General features: G+C 38.6%; 1 protein-coding gene across 31 annotated transcripts in view; it reads right to left on the reverse strand.

Annotated features, from left to right (window-relative positions):
- Positions 1 to 15,979, reverse strand: part of SUGCT (succinyl-CoA:glutarate-CoA transferase) — a 320,240-nt gene extending 304,261 nt beyond the window's left edge. For 28 of the 31 annotated variants that reach the window (XR_011094048.1, XR_011094047.1, XR_011094049.1 and 25 more), the window contains exons 1-7: positions 15,749 to 15,979; positions 15,536 to 15,607; positions 12,335 to 12,386; positions 12,173 to 12,246; positions 7,028 to 7,113; positions 6,021 to 6,071; positions 1,143 to 1,263 (exon numbers count right to left, since the gene is read on the reverse strand). Coding sequence is in view for 28 of the 31 variants with exons in the window: in XM_068674931.1 (XP_068531032.1) it covers positions 1,143 to 1,263; positions 6,021 to 6,071; positions 7,028 to 7,113; positions 12,173 to 12,246; positions 12,335 to 12,386; positions 15,536 to 15,607; positions 15,749 to 15,860 (568 nt within the window). In the remaining 3 variants the exon portion in view is untranslated. The other 3 variants (XM_068674912.1, XM_068674919.1, XM_068674935.1) reach the window with 3 other exon arrangements.
- Positions 15,980 to 17,435: the final 1,456 nt, after the last annotated feature.

Here is a 17,435-nt window from a genome sequence, read left to right on the forward strand (position 1 = left end):
CATCATGACAAAATGTTAAACAGTGGAACAGATTGTCCAGAGACTGTGGAGTTTCTATTTGTGGAAATACTCTAAACCCATCTGGACACAGTCCTGAGGAACCCACTTCAGGTGACCTGGCTTGAGCAGGGGAGTTGGACTAGATGAACTCAAGTGGTCCTTTTCCACCTAAGCTGTGAAATGAAGTAGTTTCTTACTTCAGTCAAAGTTTTCATCTAATATCACAACCATAAAAAAGCACTCAGAAGTTGACATGTGCAGCATGAGGAAAAGAAGATTTACCAAATCAAAGGCCAAGCCATCACAAATAAATTGCAAGAGGGGTATCATTTTATTCTTTCATCAACTGTACAGCAACTAAAAACACAAAAACATTCAATTTACTAATGATAAATTACATGCACATGCAAATGTGAAAACCACTGCAGTAACTAACCGCAGACCAACCAAAATATACATAAAGACTGGCTGTGAAACCTGTTAAGTCTGTCTTGAACATAATCGCCTTTCTGCCCTTGTCTTCTTAAGGGCTCAAAAAAGCATAAAAGCATGAAAAATATATCACAGACTAAAAAAACTCATTTGCTTACCATTAAATGGGAAACACACAGTCATCAAAAAGCTAAAGATGTTAACTTCTAAAAACAAGATGTGAATTGCTAAAAACAAACTTCTATGTTTTAATTTAATTCTAACATGCATGCATGCCCTGATATTCGTGTCTACTTCCTTTCCATGAACATTCAACTAGATAACTCTGAAGAGAGAAGGATGCTTCAGGGCAGTAAACATCGAAATGACTAGATTAGAAACTTGCAATGAAAACTGGTTCAGTAAAACCAATGGAGGAAAATGAGTTATCAATCTGTTTAAAGCAAAATTCAAGGAACCCCACCAATGCTGGCTCCTTTGTGGCAAATAGGAGCACAGCAGTCTACTATTGTCACTGTTGATCACCTTACAAGGTGCTGATATCATTTCTGCCTCCCAATTTTTCTGTATGTTTTTGAATTAAACTTGTTTTCTATCTTCCAGTTTAACTTAACTGACATCAAAATAACATACCTTGATATTACTACATGACTTATAACAAGATGAGTGGAATAAAGGAACAATAACACAAGCTACTGAAATTACAATACCTGTTATTGAACAGTACACTATGTGAGGAGCAATCTTTTTAATGTCTTCATAACCTAGACCAATTTCAGCCAGTTTCCCAGGGACGTAGTTTTCCACAAAAACATCAGACACAGCTGCAAGCTTTAGAAAAGAAGAGTAAGATTTGTTAATGAGCTTCCAAAAGTTCAATAAATTCTTCATATAACTTGACATCTCACTAATCAAGATGGTTCTTGTCTTTCTGACAGAACAGAATTCAAACCTAAAGAGATTTTTTTGGTCTGTTAGACTGTGCATGTCTGCAAACTACACATTAGGGATGCTGTGTCTAGAAAAAAAAACTACCAAATCCTAAAGCTTTTAGATGAAACTGCAACAATATTAGCAGAATCACATTAATTTCCAAATACTTGACCAAAATTTACAGAACAGTCACCAACTTTATACCTGCAGTTAGCTTGAGGAAAGAAGGGGAAAAGAATGCATGTTTATTTTTCATGTTTTCTCTACCTTATAGTTTTGTAAAACGTTGGGGGTATGACGACACACACCTTTATTTTGTTGTTTATTTTTACATTTTAAAATGATTCATTACACTTACTGGAACAGAGGCTATATATCCCACTTTCTGTATGTAGAAACAAAATACATAGCCCAAAAATGTTATGGGGTTAACATGAACATCTTAAAATCACCTCAATTAGAACAGTGATATCAAACTCTGCAGCATGATTTTCCGCATCACATTTAAATGAATGATCTAGTGCAAAATCTAGTGAAGTTACAGATTAACATATGGCCTTGATAGGCTTTAAGTTGCATCTTTTTATTCTTATAGAAATTATGAACAGAAATATGTATACAAGTTTAAATATAATATTGCAAACTTCTGAAGCTTAAGAACTACACATTAACAGAAATAAGTAGTGCTTGGCAGAGTTGCATAGTTTCGGAGTTTTTCCCCTGTTTGGTTGTGGGTTGTTTTCTTTTGTTTCTTTTATAGGAATTTAAAAGTTATTCCCTGAAAGAAACATGCCTTTGCACACATCTTTAAGCATGATCTAAAACATTTCATTTCTTAATGTTATTTCAAGACCATCAGAGTCACATTTTCTGGAACTACCATGCAGCTGTCTGATCAATATATACAGCACATTGGGCCAGCTTCTATAAATTAGTGTCATCGTATCAGCAATCATAAGCATTTTTGTTCTAGTGTGTACACTGTTTAGCTGAATCTCAGGCCAAAGAAACAGCTAAGCCAATAAATATTTAACAGGAAAGACAAACTGATTCTTATTCAGTCAAGAAGGCATGCAAATTATGAATGGTTTAACTGGAAGCATGGATGAAACATTAGTAAAATTTACAGAAATTAAGTTCAGCATAAGGTAAAAGTGGATTTTAAAATGCATGTTGTAAGCTATTTCAAGGGGCTGTGTCAAGAACTGCTAGGACCACTAGTTTTAAACCATTACAATATGAGTCTCCATATTCTAAATAAGTATTGCTGGATTTCTATGTGGACAAATGGCTCTTTTTTTTTTTAAAAAAAAAAAAAACACTATTCAATAGAAGTGGCCTCCATAGAAGGGCATAAGTTTACGACAGTTAATAAAAAAGCAGGCATTTGTCACAGGACAGTTCTCAAGAAGATAAGGTTTCCACAGAGCTCAAGCATTGCCTAGTAAAAACAGAAGCAGCTCAGACAGATCTATGACTGTCCCAATCCTCTGTGCAGGACAGCAGATCCAACCACAGAAATAAATTAAGGGCAATGCAGTGGGGGAAGCTGTTAGTTGTTTAATGTCATGCCTTTATGAAAAAGAGAGCCAAGGGGGGTTTATTTTCTCTCTAAATCTTTCACAGTCCATACATTAAATACTTTTCCAATTGGCAAAACTACAACCTTAGCTAAATTAATCCAAGAAAAGCAATCAGTTACAACTTGCGTACTGTTTTCACTATACTTTGTAATCTATCAAATGTACAGCAATGGTATAGGCTGGTTTGAGATCCGTTGCCCATCTCATACTGAAGAACTATCTCCTACAATTCACTAAGGGGAAAAAAAAGATGGCTAAAAAAAAATAGAGTTCAATACCTCTGGATATGGCAACATATATGGTTGATTACAATGTGAAGTGAAGATACAATGATTTAGGACCAGTCTAGCAGTGTGTATATATATTCTTACAGAGATGAACATAATGTTATAGATATCTTACAAATATTGTGCCAGCTCTGCCACTAATATTCTCATTACTCTTGGAATGAGTCTTTAATGTACAAGTCAGTGTCTGCCTAGTATGCATCTCTTTTGATGCTCAGCGAACTCTAAGAGGTACCCAGTGTTCTGCTATTGGCAAGAACTGAACTCAGACTCTGATCCTAACCAATTGCACGTTCTTAAAATCAATGGGTTTTAAGTCCATTGTCAACTGAAATTTCATACTGTGTTCTACAAGCCCTCCACAGCTGATCACTTGTACTTCTGATTGTACTAACAGCAATAGAACGCAGACCCGAGTTGAAATACTATATCCTTCAGATCAGACACTGATATGTTCAACCTCAGGACAGAAAAAAGGTATCATGCATGCCAACTAGTCGTTAAATTAAATATAAACAACACGATGCTACTGACTTGACAGAGCAGGCTATTCATTGCCTTCAAAAAGATTTTTTGAAACAAGTACTCCACAGAGAAATGTGTGTATATGCACACAATCAGATGACCATATTCATGACACATGCTGACCTATCAGCTAAATTGAACAGGAGGAAGGAGTGCCATCAGCTCCCCATCCAACTTCTAAGTCCTTCATGACTAAACACAGAATTTAATTAGTTAAGGTTAAATACTCAGGAGAAAGGTATCCAAGTTTCTTAAAACACAATGCTGAAAATTGCTGAATAATGCTCTAAAAAGATTATATTATGTGTCAGAGGATGGTATTAGTGCACGTACCGTCACTGTAGAGAAAAATCATTTCCATTCAGTGAGACATTCGAGTATTTGGAAGGCAGTTAACAGCAAGTTAAAAGCATTGGGAAGGAAAACAGTGCTACAAGTGCCACAGAATAAAGAAACAAAACAGAGCACCAAAGTAGGAGGAGGAACTTCAGTGTAAAATAATCACATAATTATGCAAGAACAGACCTTTGGGCAAGTGTGGTTTGTTTTGTGGGTTTTTTCTAGGGTTAATTTTTAAGTACTGTGCCAAATCCTGGTCAGTTGATTAATGGGTTTCTTCTGCATACTTGATAATATTGATGCAATTATCAAAGTTGTGCTTTTTTCATATACCTCAAGACTCTATTCCTTTGTTAATATGATTCTGGATTCTGATATTGACCTTCTTCCACATATATAGAATTTACAGGAAAGGAGGAAATGACTTATTCTAGCCATGCTATCTTTCTTAATAAAGGAAAGTGATTATAACCTCATCGCTTTTCTTTGTAGGTCTTCAGCCCAGGACACAATTTGTATTTATTTGTGAGTAACCAATGCCCCAAATGCAAAGTTTCTCTGGCCATTAGATACCTTGCAGACACAAACATTACTTTACACTATAGGAAACATACTGCTGAACAACACTCAATTCTTTACACATCTTTCCTGATGTTACCAAAAGACAGCTGAAAACAAATGATAGCCTCTTATATATAATACTCTTATTCTTAAGAAAATCCGAATGGAAGAGAATATACTCTGGTTCCATTTGAGCTGCAGTATTAGAATGTCAAGACCTCTGCACCAAATTCTTCCACAGCTGTCACTGAGTGAAGTAGAACAGTGATAGGAAAGGTGCTACTTTGATACAAAAATCATGTGGGGTTTGAACTCAGCCTCAAGCTGAAAGGTTATAATACTGTAAATTCTTAATTCACCAGCCACTCAGTGGCACAAACCATGTAGAGGTGCTCTATGTTGCAGGCAGAAGGAAGTTGTACATTTAACAACAAAATCAAGCAGCCCCCTTCCTGCACAAATGTTGAGATGAGAAAAAAGCAATTTCGTAACCATAAATAGTAGCATTCACACATAAGAAGCTAATGCTGCATCCATCCTTCCTCCAGTTCATCCTGACTCATAGTCCCAGATGTCTTCAACTTTGTCAAACCAGTTCAGTTTTTTGCTTACAGTAATTTTTCTTCCCTTCACCATTTCTTTTCCCAAATGTCAAAGAGAACTAGGGTGGTGTGTTTTTTTATTAAATGGTTTTCTGGGAGGAACTTTCTCATTAAACCCTTATTTAGAATGTGACTATTTTATCCAAAAAATACATCTGTGTTATTCCTAATGGCCTGTCTGTTTCCAAAACCTTTAGAAGATAAACATACAAATTCATAACAATCAGTAATGAATGGTTCTGTTCTGCAAAGAGCACGGAGAGAGGGAACCAGGAAATCCTTGGCTTACATAGAAATCTTTGGAGTTTAAGTGAAGTTGTGAATAAACTGTAACACTCTGAAACGTGCAAGGAGTGTAACCCAATTCTCCTTCTGTGAGCTCATTGCTGACTTCATTGGAAGGAGTTTCAGGATAGGTTGATGAAGTTGTACAGTAAGATCTAACACAGCACCAGCTAAGCACTAGATTGTTAGACCTTCTTCTCGCAATATTTCATTTCAAGCTTTTGATGAAGTTTAAGTAAATTTTATCTAAAATCATTATAAATTACACTGTGCACCAAACTTTTCTGCATGCAAAACTACAGTTTATTGCCTCTACACTGCAATTTAAGAAGTATTTAGGAAGTGAACTGCATATATACATATTTTTAATTATCAGATATCTTATACTTGAGAGTTTATGCAGAGTTTATTCTTTCTTACACAGGACCGAACCAATATAAAATAGGCATGATTTACATTCCATTAAAACCTACCTCCCTGATTATTTTTGCTCCTCTTGAATTCTTCATATTGATAGCTATGCTCTGGAGACAAAAAAAGTCATTAGGTAAAAAGCTCTTCTAATGATTATCAACTTCTTCTAAACACAACCAACAGTTAAGTTTCACACTACAGCTAAATAAACAAATTTTAACCCCACTCCACCCCTAAAAATAATTTTCTGTTGGTAAAGCAGGCTTAATGGTCTCAGAATCAGACAAGCAACAGAACAAGCCTGATGGATGTGCAACTGGGAGCTGCACTGTGGTCTGCTCACTGTATGTTTGTACAGCACTTACTACTGCAAGTACACATGGGGACACCAGAAACATTTGTTGCAATGGCAACAAGCCACTAAACAGTTCAGGCACTTTGTGAAGCTTCATATTAATCCTCAAGTTTCAAACTATACTCAGTCAACCTAACTACAGTATGCCGCCTGCTCTCCCACATCTCCAGCTGCCAGGTAAGGCAGGTCAGCTCAGGTGATCCATCCCAAAAAAAATGATCTTAAAAGAAGTAATAATCCTGAATTTCATCAGGGTTAATTTTCAGTTGATTTGCACCAGCAACTGAAGACCAGCAGGACGACTCTTGTATTTTGAAATTGCCTCAGCTGACCCCAGAAGCATACCAGAGATTAACAGCCTTTTTTGTTTGAAATACTTCATTTTTGTCCTGGAATGTATTCACCTTGACAACATAATTAATGCCAATGTAATTTATTACTCCATTATATATGTTAACAATCAAATGAAGTCAAATTATATTCTTATAAAGTACATCTCAGAAAATTAAACGAGTGAAGTTCTCTGTTAATCATCTTCGCTTACAGTTTTACTGTTCACTTTCACTTAGTTTTAAGTCAATGATAATGTGATAATGTACTGTAAAGAGTTCAGCCTTTATACCAGACCAAATGTAAATAATTTGAAGGAGAAGAACTACATCTTTAATTGCAATTACAACAGATTAATCTTCAATGTAGCACTTCATTTACCTTTTTATTTCTATTGACACTGAGAAAATAAACACTTTCTTTTCCAACAAAAGGTGGGCCCCAAGCTCTTGTGTCATCACCAGCTCCTGAAAGAAATACCATCACATTTTTTTACTTTTTTTTTTTTATATAACTATTCTGTATTACACTCACAAAACACAAAAGGAACAAGAAGGGTTGTTTTCTTGTTCCCCCCCCCCCCCCCAGGTAATATTTACACCTTCTAAATTTCAATTAGTAGGCAGGAAAAAAAAAGAAAAAAGATTAACATACATATTCCAGGACATTTCTTTCAGAAAGCACCTAAGAATGAATATGATTAAGCAAAGCAAATTTTGTTTTTGGTTCTGCTGTGATGATTTTGAAACAGGTTGCCTTGTTCCTACTATGATTATTTTCATTTTAAAATGCAAATAAATGCACTGGGGAGCCGGCTGTATTTTTAGTTCCTTTTTAACTTAAAGCAGAGCTACAATGCCATTCTTTCATGAAATCTGGAAGAATTTAGCAGACGTTCTTGTTCACACAGTCAACAAGCCATTCATGAAACACTCCAGACACAAAGTCATGATACCACTAATCAACAAGTTGTTGAGCTGCACACTGCAGAACAGCACCAAAAAGAAACACTTCCTACAGTGCTCCACCATTCAGAAATTCTCTTGCCTTACAGAAAGAGAAAATGGAATTCAAGCTTCTGCAGCTGATGTCACTGATTCATTTGTGCTTAATTTCCAATTTTAAACTTTTTTTAAATGTCATGAAGACTGGCAATCTATTTTAATTGCCAGTTTTAGTTTCAATCTAATTAGAATTAAAACTAAATTTAAGTTCTGATATAATCATGATCCCAAGTGCTAGTAAGCATGCACGATCTCTCTTTATCTATTTCAGTATAACTGCTGAAACTGCTTATAACTTATAACTGCCTTAACTGCTTGTTAACTTTAAGGGAGTGAAAACTTTCCTTAGTGAGGCAATACAGAAGACGAACACTAGCAACCTAAAGAACTTTTGGTCCAACACAATATAACCACTACCATATCATGCTACACACTGGAAGAACACCTAAAGGTTACAGCCATCTAAACTCAAATGTGGCAGAAGTTATACAGAAGTAAATTATACTCATCAACATTTGTATTGGTTATTATCTCAAAGAACTATCTTGGTTCAAGCAGGAAGCTCAGGGAAAAAAAAAAAAAAAAGTAGTATTGCTTTTATATGCTCCTATCTTGAGCCAATTAAACAAAATTTCAGTAATACTTTCCACATAGGATGCTAGTGTGACTACTATCCTCTACAAATAAACACTCCTGTGATTATAGACAACTCACAGAAAAATGAGATTATCCATGACTGACATTCAAACTGAATGTCAAGTGATTGGCATTCCTGCTCTTGAAGAGTTTGTTTGGTGGTTGAAGGAGAAAAGCAGCCTGAGAAGCCTGAATGTCAATCTCCAAACTAATTACTTCATACTAATCATCAACACTGCTCCATTCTTACTATAGAATTACAGTGGTATTTGAAATACCACTGTCCATCTCATCAAATTAATGCATCTGCTGCCCTGTTGCTAATGTGAAAACATTTCAAACAGCAAATGACTAAGGAGGATCCATAGGTTGCTGTGACAAGACTTCTGATAGACGTTCAATGTTTTGTTAGATGACCAAAAAAAGCTTTATATTCCCTATTGAAAATAAAATACAAGACATGTCATATGTCTTAGTATCTCAACAGTATGATTTATTAGTTTTGAAAAGAACTGTTAAAGACAATACCAAAGAAAAGTAAAGAAAATTTAAACATGGAAACTTGATGTGATGCGCAGCTCCTGTGGCATAGTTACATGCCTCAAATGTGTAATGAAGCTTAAACTAGAAGTCAAATGAAGGGTGTAATTCTAGAACTGGACTGAATGCCATGTGGCTTGTTATTCCTGTATGGTTTTAAGAACTAAAAATGTAGCTACTCCAACTGAATGAAGAAGAGGTGGGGCTTTTTTTTTTTTTTTTGCTTTACCATTACTCAGTCCTCAGCAGATCTCAGAAACAGCTCTTTTTATATCAAGTGCAAGTGTTGAGTGGAAAAACTGTTATGTTAAGCTAAAACACACACAAATATTCTTCCATTTCTGAAGTAAGTTCTATCTATGAAGCTAACTACTCAGAGTCCAGCCAGACTCTAAAGTAGTGACAGAAATCTACTGCATCTGAAAACACACAGTGAAAGCTTGTTAATCTCAGTCACATTGAGCACTAGAATTAAGATTGGAATGAGTCCAGAGAAGGGCCACTAGGATGACCAGAGGGTTGGAGCACCTCTCCTGTGAAGACAAGCTGAGAAATGTTGAAGTTCTTTAGCCTGGAGAAAACTCCACGGAGACTTTATAGCCACCTTCCAATACCCAAACGGGGCCTACAGGAAGGCTGGCAACGGACTCACTCACTAAGAAACTTCCTCAATGTGAGGGTGGTAAGGCACTGGCACAGGTTGCCCAGAGTAGCTGTGGATGCTCTGTCCCTGGAGGTGTTCAAGACCAGGCTGGATGGGGCTTTGGGCAACCTGGTCTGGTGGGAGGTGTCCGTGCTCATGGCAGGGGGTTGGAACTGGATAGTCTTTAAGGTCCCCTCCAATCAAAGCCATTCTGTGGTTCAGTGATCACAGAAGAGCAAAGACTCAAAACCCTAGCAGCAGCACAGTGTTTGGCTTTAAACCCAGAGACAGTATTGGCCCACGATAAAGAGAATAAAGAAAATTTCTCATTAGGGAGTTGTAATTAACCTCCAATTCAAGAAATCTGTGTGAGTATAACTGATTCCTGAAAAAAGGCATCAATTTTATTAGGTGTTGGTTACTAGGGGGGACAGTGACGAAGAAGGGCAGGGTGTTGTTTGTGTGGTTTAATTTGTTTCTTTTTGTAAAATCTAATGGCTTGCATGCAAAAAGAGCTTTAACTAACACACACAAAAAAAGTTAACCTAAGTCATTGCAGTTTATATGTAAATTGTGTAGAGTTCAGGAAACTCTAAGGATGACATAGAAATGAAGAGCTACAGTCATCCCTCCTTATAATTACATATTAGAACTGAGATAGTAATTGCCAATACATGAATCTAATTACAAAAAGATTCTATTATACTGAATGCTAACAGTAAAGCCTACTTTCATGCTGTCTATGTGAAATCAAAGTGCATCAAAGTTTACTTTTATACCTTTATAGGAACTAGATGATCATTAAGGTCCCCTCCAACCCAAACCATTCTATTATTTATAAAAAAAACTTCACTTGTGCACACAAACACAGCAGACCCGTCTTGTGGCTATTCATTCTCATACCAAGAACGGACAAGCCAAAACTTAGATTATCATCTTCACAGATACAGGTTCATACCAGCACAACCTCCTATGCGTTAGCTACACATCAAATTCCAACACTTCATAGATGAAAAAAATCTAGGAGTGAAAGGTTTAAATGTGCCACAGGCATTCAATTATTATGGTAAACACATAGGATACACTACAAAGAACTGTAAAGGCAGATTAGTTATTTTGTCTCTCAAAAAAGAGTATGTTTCCTCTATCACACTTGCACCACTCTGCTACAGTAACAAGAGTTAAGGCCACCAAAAAAAAAAAAATCAAGCAAAGATCTTCATGATGATAATACTGAGCCCTAACTTGAGGGCCCCAAAGGATTCAAAAAGAAGGCACCATATAAAGTCTAAAGTGCTAAGTATCAGTAGTAATACTGTTCCTAGTAACGTTTTAATAGTTAGAAAATAATTGTGAATTTAATAATTCACATAATGAACAATTGTGACCATGCAATAAGGTTATTCAGACTTAGCATCCAATTCTTATGATTCCTGTACTTGTTTGGGCTTTGTTTGTTTTAAGTTTAAACTGCTATATCATTCTTGTTTTACTGTTCTCTATATAATTTCCTGCTGTTAGAAAAAAAGCAAAAACTTTGATAGCTTATATATGTAGCTGCACTGCCCAGGGGAAGGAAGTAGTAGAGTGGAAAGGGGGGGGGAAAAGTGTTTTCAGTTTGTTTTGTGTTTCTCACTGCTCTAGCTTGTTAGTAATAGGTAATCAATTATCGTCACAAGCAAAGCAGACTTGGCATAGTGAGATTAATTTTTGAGTGATTTCCCTGTCCTTACCTCAAGCCTTGAGCCCTTTCCATCATATTTTTCCCCCCCTTTCCCTTTGAGGAGGGAGAGTGAGAGTGTGATTGTGGCAGAATTTAGCTTCCCAGCTGAGTAAAGCCACCACAGTAGCTCCTAATATAATGAATTTACCAACGTATGAAAAAAATTACCTTGAGGGAAGAAAAAAATGAAAGTATATTATAAACCTATTGAGCCTCAAATCTGTGCATCCTGACTGGGGACTCATAATTCCTATGTAAATCCTTGCTGGAAGTTTCTGTTCGCATGTCAAATTTCAAATGTCACTCTACAGTTACAACTCCGTTTTAAACCCACATTACAAGAAATTCTAAATATCTAAGCATGCCCATGCCCAAACTGAAACCTCGAAGTCCAAACAACTCAACACATCAATTTAATTTTGAATGATGGAATAAGCTATTTTAGGAAGTGATGATTTGGTATTGTTTGTACCTTAATATCTGGAAAAAAGGAACCTGATCTTACAACTTCAATCTTCTCACACTCTTCCCTAGATGTATTGGGTTTTTAATAAAACACACATGCACAGAGTACATTGTTAAAGCAAACAGAACATATATGTGCAAGCAAACTTACTAGTAACTAGTTCCCCATCACCCCAGAAATAGAGCAATGATGTCAGAGTATTCCAGAAATTTGAGAGCTATAGCTTTAAAAAATATAGAGAAATAGCTACAAAATAAAGTTTTTCTTAGCCAATACCATACACACACTGTAAACAAAAACAGTCATCAATGCAACATAGCATTGTCTTTTTAAATATTTTCAGAGTCCAGACTTACATTCTCAGTCCATAGTAAACATCCCACAACATTACCACAAAACAAATTGTTGTTAATAATCTGAGGTACACTGGAAGACAACAATTCCAAATACACAATCAATCATTTGCTAAACTGGAACACATTCTTACCATAGCTAAAATAAAGACAAACCTTACCTGGCCTTTCCACTTTGATGACTTCGGCCCCTAGATCTCCTAAATTCATCGTAGCAAAGGGCCCTGCAAGCACCCTGTAATATTGTAAGAAGATTCTTAGTTTTTCCTACTACAATACCCGCATCTAGACAGAGCTTTCCAAGTGATAAACAAAACACAAACCTTGTTAAGTCAAGAATTTTCACGCCATCCAGTGGCTTTACATTACTAGCACCTGACAAGAAAGAGAAAACAGTAACTCACTCCTGATTTTTTTTCCCCAAGATGTTTCTGATTGGAAGTTTGAAACCCTTCTTGTAACTCATCATCCTCCCTCCCCAAATACAAGATAATAAAGCTTTCTTTACAGGTATGTTATTAGGATTATATTACATTATTATTAAAGCCTTTCAAAATTGAAAAAATGTATAGCTAATACAGCAGAATCTATTGTAGATATCCATGAATTCTACAGTAAAAACTACCTTGAGTATTTTTATATACCAACCACAAACACACATCTTTTAAAGACTAACCTGAAGAAAGATCCAAGATAAGCATGGAAAACATTTGAATGACAAACTAAAATTAATGGATAACAGATCAATGTGAATCACAGTATCCACAGCAGCAAAGTGGTTTGACCTGGAGACCCATGCACTTGCAACACAAAGTCTCTGCATTTCAAAAGAGAAGTTACAAAACTGAAGGTAGAGTGTATGAACCAAGGAAACACTAATTCTCTCTTTCAATTCTCAATGACAATTATACAGGCAGGACTACTAGCAAACCACAGTTCTCTCCTCCTTTCCCTCCTCACCGCTTCCAGCCTGACTAGCTTTGAGAAACAGCAGCAGTGGCATGGCAAAGCAAACAGTCACATCATCTAGACAACAGGTTTGCAAATATCTTCACGTAGCCTCGAATAAGGAAGTTTTTCTTATGCTAACAATGTTTTGACCTGCAGACTGGGAATGCAAACACTTCACTGCCCCATGCAAATGGAGATTTCATTACTTTTTTGTAAGGTGGGCTTCTACCACAAAAAAAAAAAATTATCAGCACCTGGCCAGACACATTACAAAATTACACAGCACTAACTTGCATTAGTTTTATGCGTTTGTCAGGTAAAAGAAGATGTAAAACCATGTAGAAAACAGTTCACTCGAGCACAGACTTACAGAACAAGAGGAAGGAACTACAATCCCTTCAAAGTGCAGGGCATCTTCAGAGCCACACAGAGGTGTGCAACCATGACTGCCTGCACCCCATACCCCCTGTCAGATCAGAGTCACCTATCACAACACCCCCCCCAATGCTCTTTATTTTTAATACCAATGATTTTTAATCTTAATATGTTTATATATAAAAAAAAAATCTACAGAGCTATGAAGAAGCATTGAGAATTCAAGGCTTCTGCTACTTTTTCAGTCACTGTACTGCTCTCTCTAAAAACATTCACATACCATTCTTCATCTTTAAGACATTTCCCCTCAATTACTACAAATCACTCCAGAGAGATTTGAGTTTAATGGGTTTTATTTTTTAATGCAATATGCAGACCAAGCAGCATGTTGAAAACAGGCTAACAAGCTTGTCTAAGAACAACCACGTATTTTGAACATTTCAAACCCTTTAGGAAAACCCAGACTGCCACCTCTCTTCAACATTTGCACACCTCAGTGAAAAATCCCAGTGCTGGAAAAGACTTGCGCTACTGCCAGGTAAGCATCACAGATCCTCCAGTGTAACCTCAAGATTAGCAAATTGGCTCTAGTTAGGCAAACAGTTAAGCATACACTTATCTTTTAAATAGCTAAGTCCATCTGCTTCACAATAATATTGCTATCATTAATTAAAATTTAAAAATAAAAATATATCATTTGTTAGTTAGCCAGAAGGGCCCACCTTCCTCTCTTCTTTGCATTCCATTTGAAAATACATTCTTATTTAGTTGCTCACTAGCACTAGAAACCTTAGTGTCCTCCCTGAGCCAGCATTCAGTGTTACTTCCATTTCTCACAAACACAAAACAGCCTTTCACAGCCAACAGGTTCCCTACCCACAGCCAACACTTTCAGGAAGCCATAAAGATTTTTCCCCAAAAAGCCTGTAAAAAGGCTGTTAAATTTCAAGTTTGGACAATTTGCACCCTGAGACTACGGAATCCTTACTAATTATCGCTTACACTATGGTATAGCTAATGCTCCATTCAGGGATTAGGACTCTGTTATAGTTGAAACAGAACATGACAGTACAAGCGTTGTTCCAGAGATGCAGGCCCTTGTGAATTTTCCATAAATGCTCGTAGATAAGGATGATGTCCACAAAAATGCAAGAAAGAGAAGAGATCAAAAGCTTGCTTGTGAATGACTAAGAAGGAGACAGACCTGCTAGTCACTTCAAACTAGAACAAGCACAGGCAGACACAGAAGAAAACTCCTAGAATCTGAGTTCACATTCCAGCAGGACACCAACTTGCAGAAACAATTACAACACAAAGCCTTTTGGTCATCAGAGAAACAGCAGTTCTGATGCACTGATCCCAAGTACTGGAATGCTGTCAACCCACCCACCACTGCAGGAACAAAAAATAAAATAAAGAAAAAATATACCATCAGAAAAGAACAAGTATTGACCAAAAGCCTCTCCTGTCCTCATTTTTTCTATGTGCCTGGTATTATACAAGCCCAACTCAAACTTTTTTCCCTTGACTGTTTTTTTGTTGTTGTTCTGCCTCAGTATAGCCTAAGTTTCCATGAATCTTGAATTTACTGTAAACAAGATAACTATATGTATCTATTTCAACACATATTTGATGAAAAATAAATAGATCCATTCAATCTTGACACAGTTTAAATGCTTAGTTCAATTCACCAGGCTGTCCCTATCATGAAGGTAGAAATAAAAGGTAGTGATATATAGAGAGGTAGTGATAAATTGGCCTGTTGTAACAACCGGAGCAAACAGCCAAGGAGATCATACTGTATGGCAGAACAGACTGAAACCCATTTACTATCACAGTCCCTGAAAGCTTTTCCTTAGTTGTTTTTCCCTTAGCTAAGCTTTTCATTAGCTGATTAGGACTTTCAACGCTTACACAACAGTGTAAGTTAAACATAAATACACCAATCCCGTTCTGACTGCTTCCAGCTAAGGGGGGGAACCCCTGGAGCCTCATGCCCCTACCCTGACCGCACACACTGCTATGTGCTCCAGGCCACCACAAGCGGGGTGCCCTCCGCTGCCACCCCCAGCCAGGGCTGCACCTGCTGTGCCCATCTCACACCAGGCTGAGCTTCCCCCGGCTGCCGGGCGAGTGTTTGCGTTGGGTATGTGGTAACAGGGTTACTCTGTAACACAGCGCAGCCGGCGGAAACTGACTTGGTCGCGGCCCGGGGCTGCGGTCCTGCGGGAAGGGCAGGGAGCTGCTGCGGGAAGCCAGGCTCCTGGCACCTGCGGGGAAGGGAAAAGGAGAGCATCAGAGCTCGGCTGCGGCGCTGGGCGACACCGCGGCCCCCAGGCGGGGCAGGGCTGAGAGCTGCCGCCTCCTCCTCCCCCCCCCACCCCCCCGAGGTTGCGGCATGCCCCCGCTACCTGCCGCGGGGGGTGCCGCCGAGAAGGCTCCGCCGGGGCGGCGCAGGCTCCTCCACAGCCCCCCCACACCGCCGCCGCCTCCGCTCCTTCCTCCCAGCGCGGCGCTCAGCATCCCCGCGGCTTAGCCTCAGCGACGGCCCCCCCGCCCCGGAGAGCAGCGCAAAAAGGGTCGCGCTCCGCCGCAACGCGCAGGCGCCTCAGCACGGCACTCCTCTACCCCCGCCTCGGAGACGGGCAGCGTTAAATAGCTCCCCGCCGGGGGCAGCGCGCAGGCGCGGGGCTGCTCTGCTCTGCTCCGCCCCGCGGTGGTTGAGGGCGTTGGGGGCGTTGGTGTGCGCGGGGCTCCGTGAGGGGGCAGCGCCTCTGCCCCGGCTCGGCGGCGTCTGGGGAGGTTTCAGTGAGATCTCTCGGTGCTCATGGCCAGCCCGTGGGCTGCCCTGCCCTGCCCTGCGGTGTTAAGTAGGACAGATCGGGCAGGTTCTTACCCTGCGATCCCGATAACGGGTAGCGTCCGGTGTGCCCGCCCTGTTACCCCCATGTAAAAGGGGGAAAAAAGTGGTAACAAACCAGGTCTTTTCTTAGCATGTGGGACGCAGGTGGTCGGGCTTTATTTCACCTTTTTAAGGTGAAATTTCTTTCAGGTGTTAGAACAGTGGTTCCAAATGCTTAATTGGAATGCAAACCTCAGGACTTACCCAAAATCGACCTTTTTGCGTTTGTGATGTCTAGCTCCGAGCTGAACCAACTTATAGCTAGAAACCTGTTTCTTGTTTGCTGTCCTGTATTGCCAGGGTGAAATAAAACAGTATCCCCATGACAATTTTCCGTACTTAACAAGTCAGGTGATTATATGGCATGCCATTAAGTCCTCTTGCTTAGCATGTGGTAGATCCTTGAGCTCACTCGCTCTTCATTAGAGGTGCAACGGTAATTATGCTGGAAGCCCTCTCTTCACCTGTACATAACTCTTTAAGGGTTCAGAAGACTGGGTCTTTAAGCGAGTCTTGCCTGAGCAAACTACTTAAAGACTCTTTTTAGTTTCTGGTAGGACAGAGTGAGAGGCTTTTAACATCCCCGCCAAAAAAAAAAAAAAAAGTCTTAAGAGGATAAAAAACCCTGCACAGAGGTTCAGCATTTATTCATGGGAAATACACTGGGAGGATGACAGCTGCATCTTGATAGATACAACTCTATCTAGATAAAATTGACTGCTTGAAAATGAGCATTACAAACAACACACTCTTAAAAGTTTTGCTTGAGAGAGCACCTAGACGCTGAGGAGGAACAAAGGAAAAAGTTCCATCACAGGTTTGTTGGCTGGATATACAATAAGTAATGGAAAGTGTGACTTGTATGCTTAGAATCCTAAAAGCAATTAGGATTTGTCAACGAGAAGAAATTAGCAAAATTACCCCAGAGTAACTTAACATCTGTCTAATGATGTTTATTTCTCATTAGCTTGGTGTGAAAATGGTTTAAATTAAAAGAAACCATCAATTTCTGAAATAAGACTGGTCAGACTGAGAAACTGATAGCACATTGATAAACTGCTTTGCATAGACATGTTATTTCTTGAATGTATAATAGTAGGTAGAAAATTGGTCTTTTGGAGAAAAAGAAACAGGAAATCTTTTGCTAACCCTTTACTAAGTGAATGGGTTTAATCTCTGTGTCTGCATTGCAGCTT

This window comes from Anas acuta, chromosome 2, assembly GCF_963932015.1.
Source record: "Anas acuta chromosome 2, bAnaAcu1.1, whole genome shotgun sequence".
Lineage (NCBI taxonomy): Eukaryota > Metazoa > Chordata > Aves > Anseriformes > Anatidae > Anas > Anas acuta.